The sequence below is a fragment of the Sorghum bicolor genome, chromosome 1, assembly GCF_000003195.3.
Source record: "Sorghum bicolor cultivar BTx623 chromosome 1, Sorghum_bicolor_NCBIv3, whole genome shotgun sequence".
NCBI classification, from domain to species: domain Eukaryota; kingdom Viridiplantae; phylum Streptophyta; class Magnoliopsida; order Poales; family Poaceae; genus Sorghum; species Sorghum bicolor.
Window position 1 is genome coordinate 68,491,045 of NC_012870.2, and position 14,429 is coordinate 68,505,473.

The following is a 14,429-nucleotide window of genomic DNA, read 5'->3' on the forward strand; positions in this document are numbered from 1 at the left end:
CTGGATTACCTTACAAATAGCCGTGTAGTAGGCTCTCAACGGGTTCCATCCAGTGTGGCGTGAATCTGCTGCTCTGGTGCCTGTCCTCCTGAGCTCTCAAGAAAGAACCGTGTGATCTGGCTAGAGGTTCTAGACATGCACGCATAGGATAGGATAGGACATATAGCATCAGTGTAAACTGTAAAGCCATGTTTCTGTCAGAAACGTCGTCTGTTCTGGTGCGGGTGTGGCTGTAGCAGCAGAGGCGATGAAGTGAGCCAGAAGAAAACTAGTCTATAAATCTTCTTGGACGTACAGCGTCAGGCTTCATACTTTTTCTGATGCGAATATATGCGATGCGATGTCGCAACGGTTGCGAGGTCTAGCGGTTGAGTTGTATGTAAATCCACCACGAGTCGAAGTAGTACAACATGGACAACATATATAGGATAGATAGTAGGACCATAGGTAATGGACATAGCAAGTGTGTGCTTGTTGTTTTTGTTGCCAAGCAAGATCGATCGAACGGGGATTGAGAGGTAGCTAGCTACCGATCGCTTCGGTCGCGACCCACCAACCTCCCGATCCCGTTAACGACTAGAAACGCCTTTAATTTGGTGAAGTGCGAGAGCGACAGCTAGCGCCGTTGCATTGCTTATCGGCAATCATCTCATCTGGCCGCATCTGCATATAGCTAGCTAGACCCGTAACAACCGAAAACGCCCGGCTCAAGTCTCGCTCGATCGTCCCCGATGATCCGAGATCGATCACCAGGCCGACTGCGTGGTGATCACTACTATGCGTTTGGGCGTAGCGAGCTCGACCGCCACGCCACGCCACGCCACGTACTCCTGCCGGCCGGCCGGCCAGCGAGCTAACTTGCCGGCGCGCGCGGGATCACTTGCTCGTCACGCGTCGATTCGACCCGTCTCCACCATGCATTAGGGCGTCGACGGGAGAAGAAAAGCTCGTGCTTATTGCTTTGCTTTAACTACGGTGGCGGTTGGTCGCAGGGAACGCGCGCAACGCTTAGCACTTGAACCACCACCACCGGCCGCACCGGCGACGCGGCAACAGTGCAACACGGGGGCGGACGCGAAGCCCTTTTTCTCCGATGCACGCAACGCAACCGTACGTGCCCTGTGACGGTGGCATGGGGCAACAGTTCCGCGGGAAATAAAACGGCCGGTGCCTCCGGCCGGCCGCGGCCAGCCCCGTTGCGGCCTACGCCTACCTTTTTCTGGAGAGGCTGGATCGGTGCGACGATGCAGATACGGTGTGTGTGTCTGTACGATCGACGAACGATCGCCGTTGGACTTGCTGGACCACTTGCCGAGGTGGAGCAAACCGCCGAAAATTATCAAATTCAGCGTGCGAAAGAGCTCCATCGGCATGCTGTATCGGTACAGGGATACGTCGAGTCGTTTGACGTCGCATTCCTCGGGTATACACACGCACGGAGACACGTATAAACTTTGACGTATTATACCGTTGATGATCACTGTCATCAGATATTTCAGAATGTACGAACTAACGCTAATCATATTGCTTGCTAGCAGTAGCAGACGCATCAACAGTGCATTACAGTGCAAGCTACGTTATTGGTACAGACTAGGGAGCCAACACGTTTCTAATTTTGGATAAGCAGAATTTCTAATTTAATTTTCATCCCCAAAAAAAAAAGTGTTCGCAGAAAGAAAAAAAAAAAGAAACACAGCCGGCGGACTCGTGTAGTCCTGTTTCTGAAACTCTGACGGAGGCTCCTCGTTAATTCCTTTTTTTGGTTGGAGTGCCCGCAACAAACAGAAATGGATTTGGTCAGTACAGATCACGAAATCAATAGGCTTTGGCTTGCCGTGGTACTTGTTTTAATTCATTCGTTCGTTTCTTTGCAGCAATTTGTTGGGACGCAAGGTGTACATAAGTGTATCCTGCCGTATGACATGCTCCGAGTTTTTCGACGAAATAATGTGGCCCCATGGTGTTTGCACCTAACGCCGGAAATTGAGAACAAAATGGATAGTGACAAGTGCACTTTTAGGCATCATGCTATGCTAAAAAGGATGATTCATAGGAAGCAGCATTATGATCATAGGCTTGTAGCACACTGCTAGTTAAAAATCATGGAAATCACAAGTGATCGATATTGAGGGATTGTGGACCTCTGAACAGGGCCTTTTGGCACTGCACCCCATATTGAATATTATTATGATCTACAAATGAAAAGGAAGATATGAACTGTCAGATTAACCTCAACGTTTTGGTTCCAATTATATAGACTGGCACCACTTATGTCGTCCCTAACTTCATTTGAGATACGCAAGAAACCTTTATGTAGAAATTATCTAGGTTAAACTATATTTCTTCTTCTTCTTCTTCGGCTTTCGCTTCTCCTCCACGCACTATAGGAAGAGACGGAGCTGAGCAAAGCCTTGTCAAACAACGCCTTGATCTACAACTTTCACAATATTTCAATACTTTAGCAGAGTTGTCGGAGAATTAAGTTTAGAAGAGCTCTTGGAGACGTTTAAAGAATAAATTTTAAGTAACAACTGTTCAAATTCATCTGACTGCCCACAAGGCCACAAAGAAATTGCGTTCCCAGTATAAAGTTGGGGGGTCGGGAACCCATTTCCCATGTAAATGCGCCATTTGTTCTGCGTTTTGATCATCAGGTGTTTGATTCTGTGATTACTCTACCCACCAACCGCCACACGTCGCAACACCCACACCGCGCCGCTGACGCCTTGGGCCCGTGCCCCCCGCGCTCCGTAGCTTTCATGGGCCGGCGGCAAGGCAACCAACTTTGCCTGCCTCTTTTCCTCGTGGCGGCAGCAGGCCTCCCAAAGACGCGCCGGCCGGACCCCACGACGCGCGGTGGGCCAACTCGCTTTCGTCGCGCCGAAGCCCCACTCCCCAGTACCCCCACCGCCGAGCCGCCAGCGGTGGCGGGAGGGTCGGAGTCGGAGCACACGAGCCGCCGTTCAAAATTCCCTTCGGTGACCGTTACGGGAGCGTTTGGTGTGGGGGGCCGTACGCGTCAGGGAGGGATCAAGTCATGTCATGGTCGCCACAGAGGATTATTGGAAACGTTTTGGAGCCTTGTTTTGATCGTTTGGGGCTTTTCGTGTCGGAGCCTGGAATTTGAATAGATGCTCCTCGTGAAAATACAGGACACTTCCTAACGTATTTTATAAGGGGAAAAAATCAATTTTGCAACCAACAATTATTTAGACTATAGGAGTATATAAGTATACAGTGTAAGACTTGTATCAATAAATTTGTATTCAGATTACCTATTAAACTATATTGATTTATTAGAGAATGACAACATATTATAAGGGAAATTTAAAGTTAAAGTATACTTTATTTATTTATTTTTTATCAAAGCACACATACTATTTTTTTGTATGGATTATTAAACCTCAAAATTGTATACGTGTTTGTATTCACGTTCTCTGCGGTGGCGATCTAAAGAAGCAACGAATCGTGCTAAACGGCACACGACGCGTTTGACCACCTATGGTGTGGGCACCGCAAAAAATTGAACGAGATCGGTGTTTTTCGTGCCACGGTGGGATGGTCACGGTATGTGTACAACGCACCGCAAGGTCCTCAATCACGATCCCAAACACATGTCATATGGAATTTAGTGTTAGTGTCGCAATCATTGTTCAAAATTGTGGACATTAATTTGCTCAGACACGTTACGCGTGACATTAAATTATACGTGACGCTTCAAGTATTAAAGTATACTCTCTATCTTTATCTCCTAAAATAGTTTGCTTAGTTTTATTCTAAATAAACTAGAAGCATACTTGTGCAGTTGTTGCGAAATTTGTAGATGATATATGAATGAAATTAAAATATATATATAATTACTTATATAAAAAGATGAATTGTTATAAATTAGTATTAGTGGATGGTGCGACATGTTGCTGTGGATAACTAAATGCATGTTATTAGGCCATGTAACTCATGGACTACGAGATGGATACCTTACATGTCAAGATAAATCATTATTCTCTAATTCTGTATTTTTCTATTTATGTATTTTGAGAATCATGTGTTCACCATCACTATTTTGTTAGTTAAAAATCAAGCTATTCGACCTAATCCAAGGACGCCATGTGGTTGGGTGCCAATGCAAGATTTTAATTTTGATAAAAAGCTACTTCCTCTATCCCACTATATAAGGTGTAACTACATTCAGTTCAAAGACCAAGAATACATTTAATTCTCTCTCTCAGCACTAGTACTGGTACTATTGTATTAATATTTGTGAGAGAGAACGTCTTATATTATGGAATATGAACAAAAAGTGATTATATCTTATATACTAGGACAGATGGAGTATCTCCCACTAGAATTTTTCTAAGTCATGTGGTCATCTTCTCTAAGTCCGACAACCTTGGGGGGAGGGCTCCAGGGAGGTAGGTTGCCCATGCAGTAGGGATGATGGCTAAGCAGTTAGCGGGCTTGGCGGCGGTGAAGACGGCTGAGGCACGTTGGGACGGGGACGCCATGTCTAGAGCTTGGTGCAGAAGTCGAAGATTGGCAAGGGGAATAAGGAGACCGTGGCGGGATGGTGGGTGGCGGCGGGACAAAGAGGATGATGAACAGCGATCCATCGGAAAGAGAAAATTTGTATAATGCATCACTCAAGTGAGATATAGACAGCTTTTTTTTTACGTAAGTAAGAAAGTTCAAATCAAATGATAAAACAATCTCTGTGCTAGCGAGGACTTTGACATCACGCCAAGGTGAGATGCTCGGTAACAAATCACATTCGAATCTACCGACAACACGCATTGGTCTCTGAAATTTATGAGTATTCGCTTCTTATCCAAAGTAGGCATACCGCACCCTACCTGGCCTGGAAGGAACAAAGGTTTTATCTAGTTCACCTCAAAATTTAAATTTTTTTCCAAATTCTCCGTCACATCAAATTTTGTGGCACATGTATGAATCATTAAATATAGATAAAAAATAACTAATTACATAATTTGTTTGTAATTTGCGAGACGAATATTTTGAGCCTAGTTAATCTATGGTTGACTAATAATTGTCAAATAAAAACGAAAATGTTATAATACCTTAAAAACTTGACTATCTCCAACAATCGTCACCCAAAATACAAGACCATTTGTCCTTTGGGTAGCGCTACAGGTAAAAGGTTCTATACCTATTTTTAGTCTTCTCCAACAACAAGACCTAAAAGACAACACTCTCTGCAAATGGGTCTCGAGGAGAGAGGATATCCAAATTTGGGTTATGCCTCTCCTTATACCCAAAATAGGTCTTCTGTATGGGTACTCTGTTGGAGGCTTTAGGTATTGGTATGAAAACCTATTTTAGGTTTGGGTTTCTAAATAGGTCTCCTATTGGAGACAGCCAAGGCCAAAATTGTAAGGCCAGGTCAAAACACGATGAGCTACTGATTCGTTGATCCCAAGGCGGTGGTTTCGCAAAGTTAGTTAGCAGGCCCGGCTGAGTGGAACACTTCAACTCTATATTCCTTTCTCAGTGACGTAGATTGATCTCAAAACTTGCCAAAATTTCGTTCTCTGTAGTGTCCTTTCTTTGTCCGTTGTCCATGGTGGCTGAATGCATGGGAGCTCAAAGGGGAAGAGAACATTTGGCAAAATGACGCGCTGTGTGAGTGGATTCATACTCTGATTTTGCAAATGCAAGTACCTTAAGAGTGCGACATGACATACAATTATCATCTTCATTAACAATTTTCTTTAAAGATCTTCTTTTCATTGTGAAGTTATATATATTATGAAAATATTTTCATTACGAATATAGTAACATCAGTGATATATTATCAATTGATGTAACCTTTATATATTGATCAAATAAGTTAAAAATATTTGACAAGCTAGAACATGTAATAATATACATTTATATATTGATGAAACTTTAGATGTTAACATTTCTCTAACTACTTAAAGTTATGAAAACTTGTGAGAAAACAAGGTAAATTAGAATGAACTGAGTACATCTTGCTTTGTAGAAAAATATTTTACTCGAATCTCAAACCCTTGAAAAGCCTAACTTTCACCAGTTTTGATAAAACCATACCAAATGGACAAAAGCAAAAGTGCTATGCCCATGAAACAACTAGGAGCCGACCATTTTCTACTAGACACACTGAACCAAAAAAGTGGCTTCTCATCAATCTTAGACATTTGTCGGTGTCCAAAAAATTACTCACATTGCACCGAGGAGCTATATTACTCAACCAATTTTAAAGGAGCTTCAACTCCTCTAGAGAAGATGCTACATCAAAGAAGTCAGAGCCAGAGTCATTTTTAGGATAACCAGGAACTAGAGCCAAATCAAATTAACCCTTAATGATAGATTGCTTTTTACAAGTAGGGGTGGACATTCGGTTATACCGAACCAATCAGTTCGGTTTCTTAGTTATTTCCAAAATCTGTTTACCTAAAAATGAGAACAAATCAATCTCCAGAATTTATGAAGGCCAATGATTCAATTTTGGTTAGTTTGGTTTAATATTGGGTTATGATGGAACTAACCTAAATTATCATGAATTCATAAAAAAATCAGCACAAGTCAAAAGTGGATCAAGCATAAATTAACATATATAATACAGATCAAGCATACATCAACACGGTTGAAGCGCAGGAGGTATGCGGGCCTCCTGCCTTCAAGATGTTGGCGTCCCCACCCTCCTCCATTGTTGCGGACACTCATTCGAGAATCAGACACTAAAGGTCATCCACATATGCTAAGTTATCAAGGTGTGGTTAAAATGAACTAGAGAGCAGTTTGTATAGACTATGGTTAGCTACACCAGAAAAACCGAATTAGGGTTAGAAAACCACTCTTGGTAATTTAGGTTTTGGGTTTAGGTATTTTGGTCCGGTCTTCTTCACAGGTAATTAAGCCCAATCCTATTTGCAAGGGATCAATAACACAAGAGAATGCTCCTCTCAAAAGAAACAAAACGAGATGGATGTGATGTGGTATAAAAAAGTGGTATTATTAAGAAAGTGTAGTTTTAGGACCCATAGACGTACAAAACCATGGTATAAAAAGAAAGATACATGGTTTGTAAAACTAGAAAAAACTACTGTGTAATAATACTATTGTTTTCAAAGCCATAAAGTTTGCTACATCCAAATACATTCTAAAACCAAAATACCAAAAAAATACTTTGCATTCAAACCTGACCTAAACTATTCGCGGGCAAATTTACTCGCCTGGTCATCAGCAGCCGTGACTGAATACTGGCGTGATTACACATTACAGTTGCTAATCAGCCCCCGAACCTTGGGGTCAGAGGCAGAGCTCCGTGGTCATGATCACAGTGCACTTTACTCAAATAAAACAGCCGAGGGCAAAAAACAAAGAAAGGAAAAGGAGGGAAAGGGGAGCAATATTTCCACTTCACTAACCACAAATTTTAAACTCGGGCAGCCGAAAGAAAAGGAGGCAGGAGGCCACAAAGCACCCACCTCCCCTCCCCCTCCATTATAACCACCCCGTCCCACAAAACCACCACGCCGAGGCAGAAGCAGTCAAGCAGAACAGAACCCAGCAGCTCCCATTAATGGACTGCGCAACAGCTTAAACTACGCCGCCCATTTCAAAAGGAACCGAACCGGCCGCAGCAGCGCAGCGGGCACGCGCCTTGGGGGTGGAGGGAATGGCGGAGGCGGCGGCGATCCTCTCGCTCTCCGCGGCCGCCGTGGTGGAAGACGTCCTGCGGCAGCACGGGTGCCGCCTCAGCGACCGCGACCTCGCGTCCCGCAGGGCCGAGGAAGCCGGTGCGGTTCGCACGCCCTACCTCCGCTTGTTTTCGTTTCGTTTTTTTTTTTTTGCCGGGCTCGCCCGTGCGGGGTTTTCTGAATTTTGTTGTTTGCCTCGGGGTCGTCAATTGGTGGGTGCAGCGGCGAGGAGGAACGAGGCGGCGGGGTGGCTGCGCCGCACGGTGGGGGCGGTTGCCGCGCGCGATCTTCCGGAGGAGCCGTCCGAGGAGGAGTTCCGCCTCGGCCTCCGCAACGGCCAGATCCTCTGCGGCGCGCTTAACCGGGTCCACCCGGGCGCCGTCCCGAAGGCAAGCGCTCCTTGTGTTCGTTATTTGTCCCGTTCGTTCCCGCCGCCGCTGCCGCCACTGTGTCGTGACGGTGCCCGTTGTGACACGCTTGTGCGTGCAGGTGGTCGTGAACACGGCGGCGGACTCCGTGCTGCAGGCCGACGGCGCGGCGCTGTCGGCGTTCCAGTACTTCGAGAACGTGCGCAACTTCCTGGTGGCGGCGCAGGAGATCGGCCTGCCGTGCTTCGAGGCCTCCGATTTGGAGCAGGTTCGCGTCGAAACCAGTGGGGTGGGGCACCACCACTTGGCTTTGCTTGCAGCTGCAGCAACTTGTCACCACACCCTTGCTTTCTACACACACTCTCTCGTGTAGCTTGTGTGACCTTGATGTGCCTTTTTGCCTTTCTGGGCGCAGGGAGGGAAGAGCGCCAGGGTGGTGAACTGCGTCCTCGCACTGAAGTCGTACGGTGATTGGAAGCAATGCGGTGGCACCGGGCCGTGGAAGTACGGGGGGAATCTTAAGTCCTTCGGGAGGAAGAGCTCTGAGCCGTTCCGGAGGAGCCAATCGATCAATGAAGGTGAAGTGCCCTATGATGAAGCTGGGTTCAATGGCGACACTCATTTTGATTCCAGCGACATGGTTAGCTCCACGCTCTTACTTCCAAGTTGCATTGATTCCTCTTTCTATTTGCAATCTGGTTGATTTGTTGATCCCGTTAAATGTGTTCCAAGCAGTCAACATCGCGCCCCCTTAAAATGTTGGTCAGTGCAGTTTTGTCCGACAAAAGGCCAGATGAAGTTCCACAGGTATACTAATTTGCTTCACTATTTTTTTTGTAAGCTTACCAGTTCAATGGACTTATGTAGTCGCTTCTATTGTTTTTCCTCCTATGGGATTGCCAGTTCCATGATGTTCTTACTCTGTTGTTTGTATGCAGCTCTTGGAGTCCATGCTGAGCAAACTTGTCGAAGAATTTGAAAATCGTCTAAACAGCCAAAATGAACTGGTATGTTTGGTATCTTTGTCCATTTCTTATCTGTTGTTTTTTTTTATTCCTCATGCATTGACAAATGGCAGTATGCTGAGATTGCAATTGGTAAAATAATAATCAAAGTTTCAAAACATTGGAACAGGTCAAAGCGGCTCTGAAAAATGGTAGTGATAACACGAAATCCTTTTCAAAATCAAAGGTTCTGGTTGAGACCACTCCTAATACTAGTGGGAGAAAGGCAAGTTTTAGATCACTTTTATTTAGGATGCTCGAATTGTGTTTCTTCTTTTACTCATGAAGTGACTCCTGCTGTCACAAATAAAGCTAGGATAAATACACTGCTATTTTTTGCTTACATCCAAAGCATTTATTCAATATTCTCCTATATAGATGGATACAGCAGATATTTACTGTAGCCATAAACAAACAAAAAAAGAAGCATCTAGAGAAGTGGCACTGAAGCAACATTCAATTCTACAACAACAGTCAAAAAATGTTGAGGTAACTTCTCTGTATTTCATTTTATTCCTTAACATCTCAATAATGGTTACTTATTTATGATTCTTGTCGTTTCTAGGAACTTAAGAGTGATCTGATAACTACAAGGGCTGGTATGGAGTATATGCAAATGAAGTACTCCGAGGACCTCAACCTTCTTGGTAATATGTAATGTGCTTCAGAAGTTTTGGTGATTTATGAACTACTTTAATACAGAAAATAATAATGAAAGTACACATTTGCAAATTTTGTTTCAGGAAGGCACCTGTTTAGCTTGGCTCATGCTGCTTCTGGTTATCACAAAGTTCTTGAAGAAAATAGAAAGCTATACAACCAGGTCCAAGATCTTAAAGGTGCGTTTGTTACAACATTTATGCATGGAGATTCTAATCTATATAGACAAAGGTTTGGTGTTTTCAGAAAAAGGGAAGAAGAAAATGCAGTCTTATTTTTTTAATGTTTCTTATCTATATAGGAAGCATCAGGGTATATTGTAGGATACGTCCCTTTTTGCCTGGACAAGCAAGTCCATCCACCGTGGGTTCCATCGACGAGGGCAACATAACCATTGTCACCCCTTCCAAGTCTGGAAAGGAAGGCCGGAAAAATTTTAGCTTCAATAAGGTTTTTGGCCCATCAGCAACACAAGGTATTGTACCCTGTCACTACTAGCTCTTCCTTTTCAATTATGTATTGGAAGGAGATTCACATAGTTGTACGGTGTGCAGATGAGGTGTTCTTAGATACTCAACCTCTCATTCGCTCAGTTCTTGATGGATACAATGTCTGTATCTTTGCATATGGCCAAACTGGATCAGGGAAGACATACACGATGGTGAGTAATGCACATCAATATTTGCCTAGTAAGAGTGTCAGAAATTATGAGTACCACTGAATTTCTCTGTTTATATCAATTTATATTTATATTTATATTTTTATTTCTAATAATGGTTTAATGTAGAGTGGGCCCAAGAACATGACTCAGCAAACCCAAGGTGTCAACTATCGGGCACTTGGTGATCTATTTAAGCTTGCTGAACAAAGGAAAGGAACCTTCATTTATGATATTGCTGTGCAAATGATCGAGATTTACAATGAACAAGTTAGGGATCTCCTTGTCACTGACGGCCTCAACAAAAAATATCCTTGAAGCAATTATGTTTTCTGACTAATTGTCTGAGTTTGGTTATGTTTTATCATGCTGCCGCAGGAAATTAATTTTCCTTAACGAATATGTACATTAGAGATTCGGAATAACTCTCAAAATGGGCTAAATGTGCCAGATGCAAGTCTTGTTCGTGTGACATCAACAATGGATGTCATGGAATTGATGAACGTTGGGCAAAAGAATCGTGCTGTCGGTGCCACTGCACTAAATGACAGGAGTAGTCGTTCCCACAGGTAACTTTGCAACATTTATGCGTACTTGAATCTAGCAAGTCATTTCAACATATAACAGTATAAAGTAACACATTTTTCTTGTAATCCTGCAGTTGTTTAACTGTTCATGTTCAGGGAAGGGATCTGACATCAGGGACCATCCTTCGCGGGTGCATGCATTTAGTTGATCTTGCTGGCAGTGAACGGGTTGATAAATCAGAGGTCACTGGAGAAAGGTTAAAAGAAGCACAGCATATAAACAAATCATTGTCCGCCTTAGGGGATGTAATTGCTTCGCTTGCCCAAAAGAATTCACATGTACCTTACAGGAATAGTAAATTAACACAACTTCTCCAAGATTCACTTGGTAAGATAACTCTCTTACAATTTCATTGTATACTGATGCTGACGCTGAGTATAGCTGTAACTCCTTTTTAATTGGTCCACATTGATTATCAACAGGAGGTCAGGCCAAAACCTTGATGTTTGTTCATATAAGCCCAGAAAGTGATGCTGTAGGAGAAACCATCAGCACCTTGAAGTTTGCTGAGCGTGTGTCAACTGTTGAACTTGGTGCTGCTCGACTAAATAAAGAATCTGGAGAAGTTAGAGAGCTTAAAGAGCAGGTTTATTTCTGCTGTTACGTTATGCTATCATATTTCTTACTTCCCTTTCTCTATTCAAGATATTTATGTTCTCTGTTCATGCTTAGATTGCTCGACTTAAATCAGCATTAGCTGCAAAAGATTTAGGATCGGAGCAAATCATGAGTCGTGACTCTGAGGCATTTAACACAAAGACGCCTTCGCCTGGTTTTTCAAATAGGCGACAAGGTAGCTGTGATCTACTGTCTAGCCAAACTAACTTCAGACAACCAATGGAGGATGTTGGAAACATAGAGGTAACAATGATCTAAAGTTCTCCCTTGTGTCTTACATGTAACCCTTACATTATCTAAAAAAATGTAACCTCCACAATCCAAATTGTTGGGTAATACTCCCTCCGTCCCAAATTATAAGTCATTCCAAGAATCTTGGAGAGTCAAAGTTTTTTCAAGTTTGACCAAATTTATATAACAAAATAATAACATTTTTGGTACCAACCAAGTATCATTAGATTCTTTGTTAGTTATATTTTCATAGTGTACCTATTTTATGACATAAATCTTTATATTTCTCTCTATATTTTTGGTCAAACTTGAAAATGCTTTGACTCTCCAAGATTCTTGGAATGACTTATAATTTTGAACGGAGGGAGTAATATAAAAGAAACATGGCATAGTGAGCTATGACCAAACACTCTTGGCACTCTAGCGTCCAACATGGTTATTTCAACATTTTTGTATGATCATGAACCATGAGTTGATTCCTTTTCAGGCTAGAGCCAATCCTACACTGAGGCAAAAGAAACCAAGCTTTGATCTCCAGGATTTATTAACAGCAAATGATTCTCCTTCATGGCCAGATAGCAATTTGAGGGTAAATTTTCAGATGGGAGATGAAAGAGAAGCAATTGGTGGGGACTGGATAGATAAGGTTGTAGTGAACAACAATAATTCAGTCGGTGATTGGGAGGGTGACACTGCAGCTTTGCCTGACTTCTTTTACCAGAGATATCATTCAGGTATGAGGGAGAAGCAGTACCAGAGGAATAACACAAGACAAAAGGATGACCATGAGTATGAACAGCAAAGGCCTCGGTTTTACTCTACAAATACTGATGATTCTGATGATATTGACATGGCAACTAGTGATTCCTCAGAATCAGATGCTCTATGGCAGCTCAATGTCCAAAGCATGAATAACTCAATTAGTGACAGCGGCTCAAAGGTTAAGAAACCACAAATAAAGCTTAGAGATGGTTCAGATGCCAGGTAATGTCTTTGACATTAAAAACATCCATGTAGCAGCAAATAAATTTGTGAATTACCTTTTTTTTTTTGGCACCAGGGATAACAAAAACAGTGCACTCTGAATTATGATTTCCAAATTTTGCATGGGCTGGCACAATATCTCAAGTTTGGGTATTGGAATATACAGTTTCGCTTTTGCTTAATTTGAATTGTGTTATAAAAGAATTTGAAATAAATGCATTCCATTCATAAATGTGGTTCACAGCAATTTCAACTATTAACAATGTTATTTGCAGAGGTTAGCTAACCACATGTTTACTGTCTGGCTGAAACCCTATTAGTAGGAAACATACACTAGTATGTGTGTTTATTTGCCTAAAAGTCTTCTCTTCTTATACGATCCCTTAATTTTGAGATGTTTCGGAAAAGAGAAACATCAAGTAACAGGCTAAGCTAGTCTGTTTGCTAAATACTAATCGCTTCTTTGACTTGAAGACTAATTATTTGTTCTATGTGCATCAGGACACCAATTCATTCTCAAATACCATCAGCGTCGAGAAAAGTCGCAAACGGTTCAAACAGATCTGTTAGGCAGCCTTTAAGCAGAAGCGATAGCAGAAGGCTTTCATCAAATGGAAGACAAACCGGTGCAAAGTAGGGACTTACAATGATCGCGTGCAGTTTTTGCCTTTTTTTTTCTCGGTGTTTGTCACGAGAGATTGTGAGGTTGTTCTCGAGTACAGCAATGAGTGACAATAAACCCAATTGATTGTGTCAGTGTGGTGAGTTGTGATCTCAACAACTGGTGTGTGAGGCCATTAACCTTTTTTTTTGTTGGCCTATCAAGCTATGTTGAGTTCTTGCTAATTCTTTGTATCTTGTTCATAATATAAATATATAATGAAAAGAAAGGAAATGATTGATAATACCTATACTCGAATGCTTTAATTTTATCTGTTGATCAAGGCTCCTTTGCAATGTGCCTCAATTCTTGCTACATCCTATTGAGTGGCTTTTGCTTTTGCTGCAATTCTTTTGAATCAACATGTGATTCCCATGGTCCACCCTACCATGAACAAATGAAGTTATGATTACAGCATTTGGTGACATAATATAGGTTTGTTCTCATCTACTGACAACAGCAAACAACCTCATTTGCATTCAATTTTTGCGTTACTGACCGAGTGACCGTAATGCAGAGTGACCTGAAATATGGCATTGCCGTAGACTTCTGGTGCCTGCTAATTTCTGTTCACATTGCCGTAATTGTCGATTATTAAAAATCGCTACTTGAAATGATGAAATATGGTCACTTCTTTTGTCCCCTCCACGTGGTGATTTTAGATCCATATGTTCTGGCTAGTTATTATTATATGCTCAATGGCAAGATAGTTCTAAAATTGAGTGAAGTCCACAAGTAGCCCTTCAACTTATCCGTTTACATCATTTTGAGACCTTAAACTCAGAAATTGTCTATTTATGTCCTCAAATTTATTTAGATATGTCATCCTGGTCCTTAAACTCGTAAATTGTCCATCTAAATCCTCAAATGTATTCTTTGTATCATTCTGGTCCATAAACTTGCAAGTCATGCAAATGTCTAGTCTCACCACAGACCTCACAAGTCATACGAGCATCCATGGCTTGTACACCTTCTTGA

At 42.3% G+C, this 14,429-nt stretch overlaps 1 protein-coding gene across 1 annotated transcript; it reads left to right on the forward strand.

Moving 5' to 3' along the window:
- LOC8081097 (kinesin-like protein KIN-14F) lies at positions 7,489-13,703 on the forward strand. The gene is made up of 19 exons (XM_021447691.1): positions 7,489-7,778; positions 7,902-8,068; positions 8,169-8,315; positions 8,463-8,687; positions 8,783-8,854; positions 8,986-9,054; positions 9,182-9,277; positions 9,430-9,540; positions 9,617-9,698; positions 9,795-9,890; positions 10,013-10,186; positions 10,266-10,372; positions 10,499-10,677; positions 10,777-10,938; positions 11,031-11,284; positions 11,380-11,543; positions 11,630-11,818; positions 12,294-12,790; positions 13,292-13,703. The coding sequence occupies exons 1-19, from the start codon at positions 7,658-7,660 to the stop codon at positions 13,425-13,427; spliced, it is 3,048 nt and encodes a 1,015-aa protein (XP_021303366.1). The 5' UTR covers positions 7,489-7,657; the 3' UTR covers positions 13,428-13,703.

Coding starts and splice junctions, on each gene's coding strand:
- LOC8081097 (XM_021447691.1), top strand. CDS start 7,658: ATGGCGGAGGCGGCGGCGATCCTCTCGCTCTCCGCGGCCGCCGTGGTG. Junction 8,069..8,168: donor ACCCGGGCGCCGTCCCGAAG/GCAAGCGCTCCT, acceptor TTGTGCGTGCAG/GTGGTCGTGAACACGGCGGC. Junction 9,699..9,794: donor CGAGGACCTCAACCTTCTTG/GTAATATGTAAT, acceptor ATTTTGTTTCAG/GAAGGCACCTGTTTAGCTTG.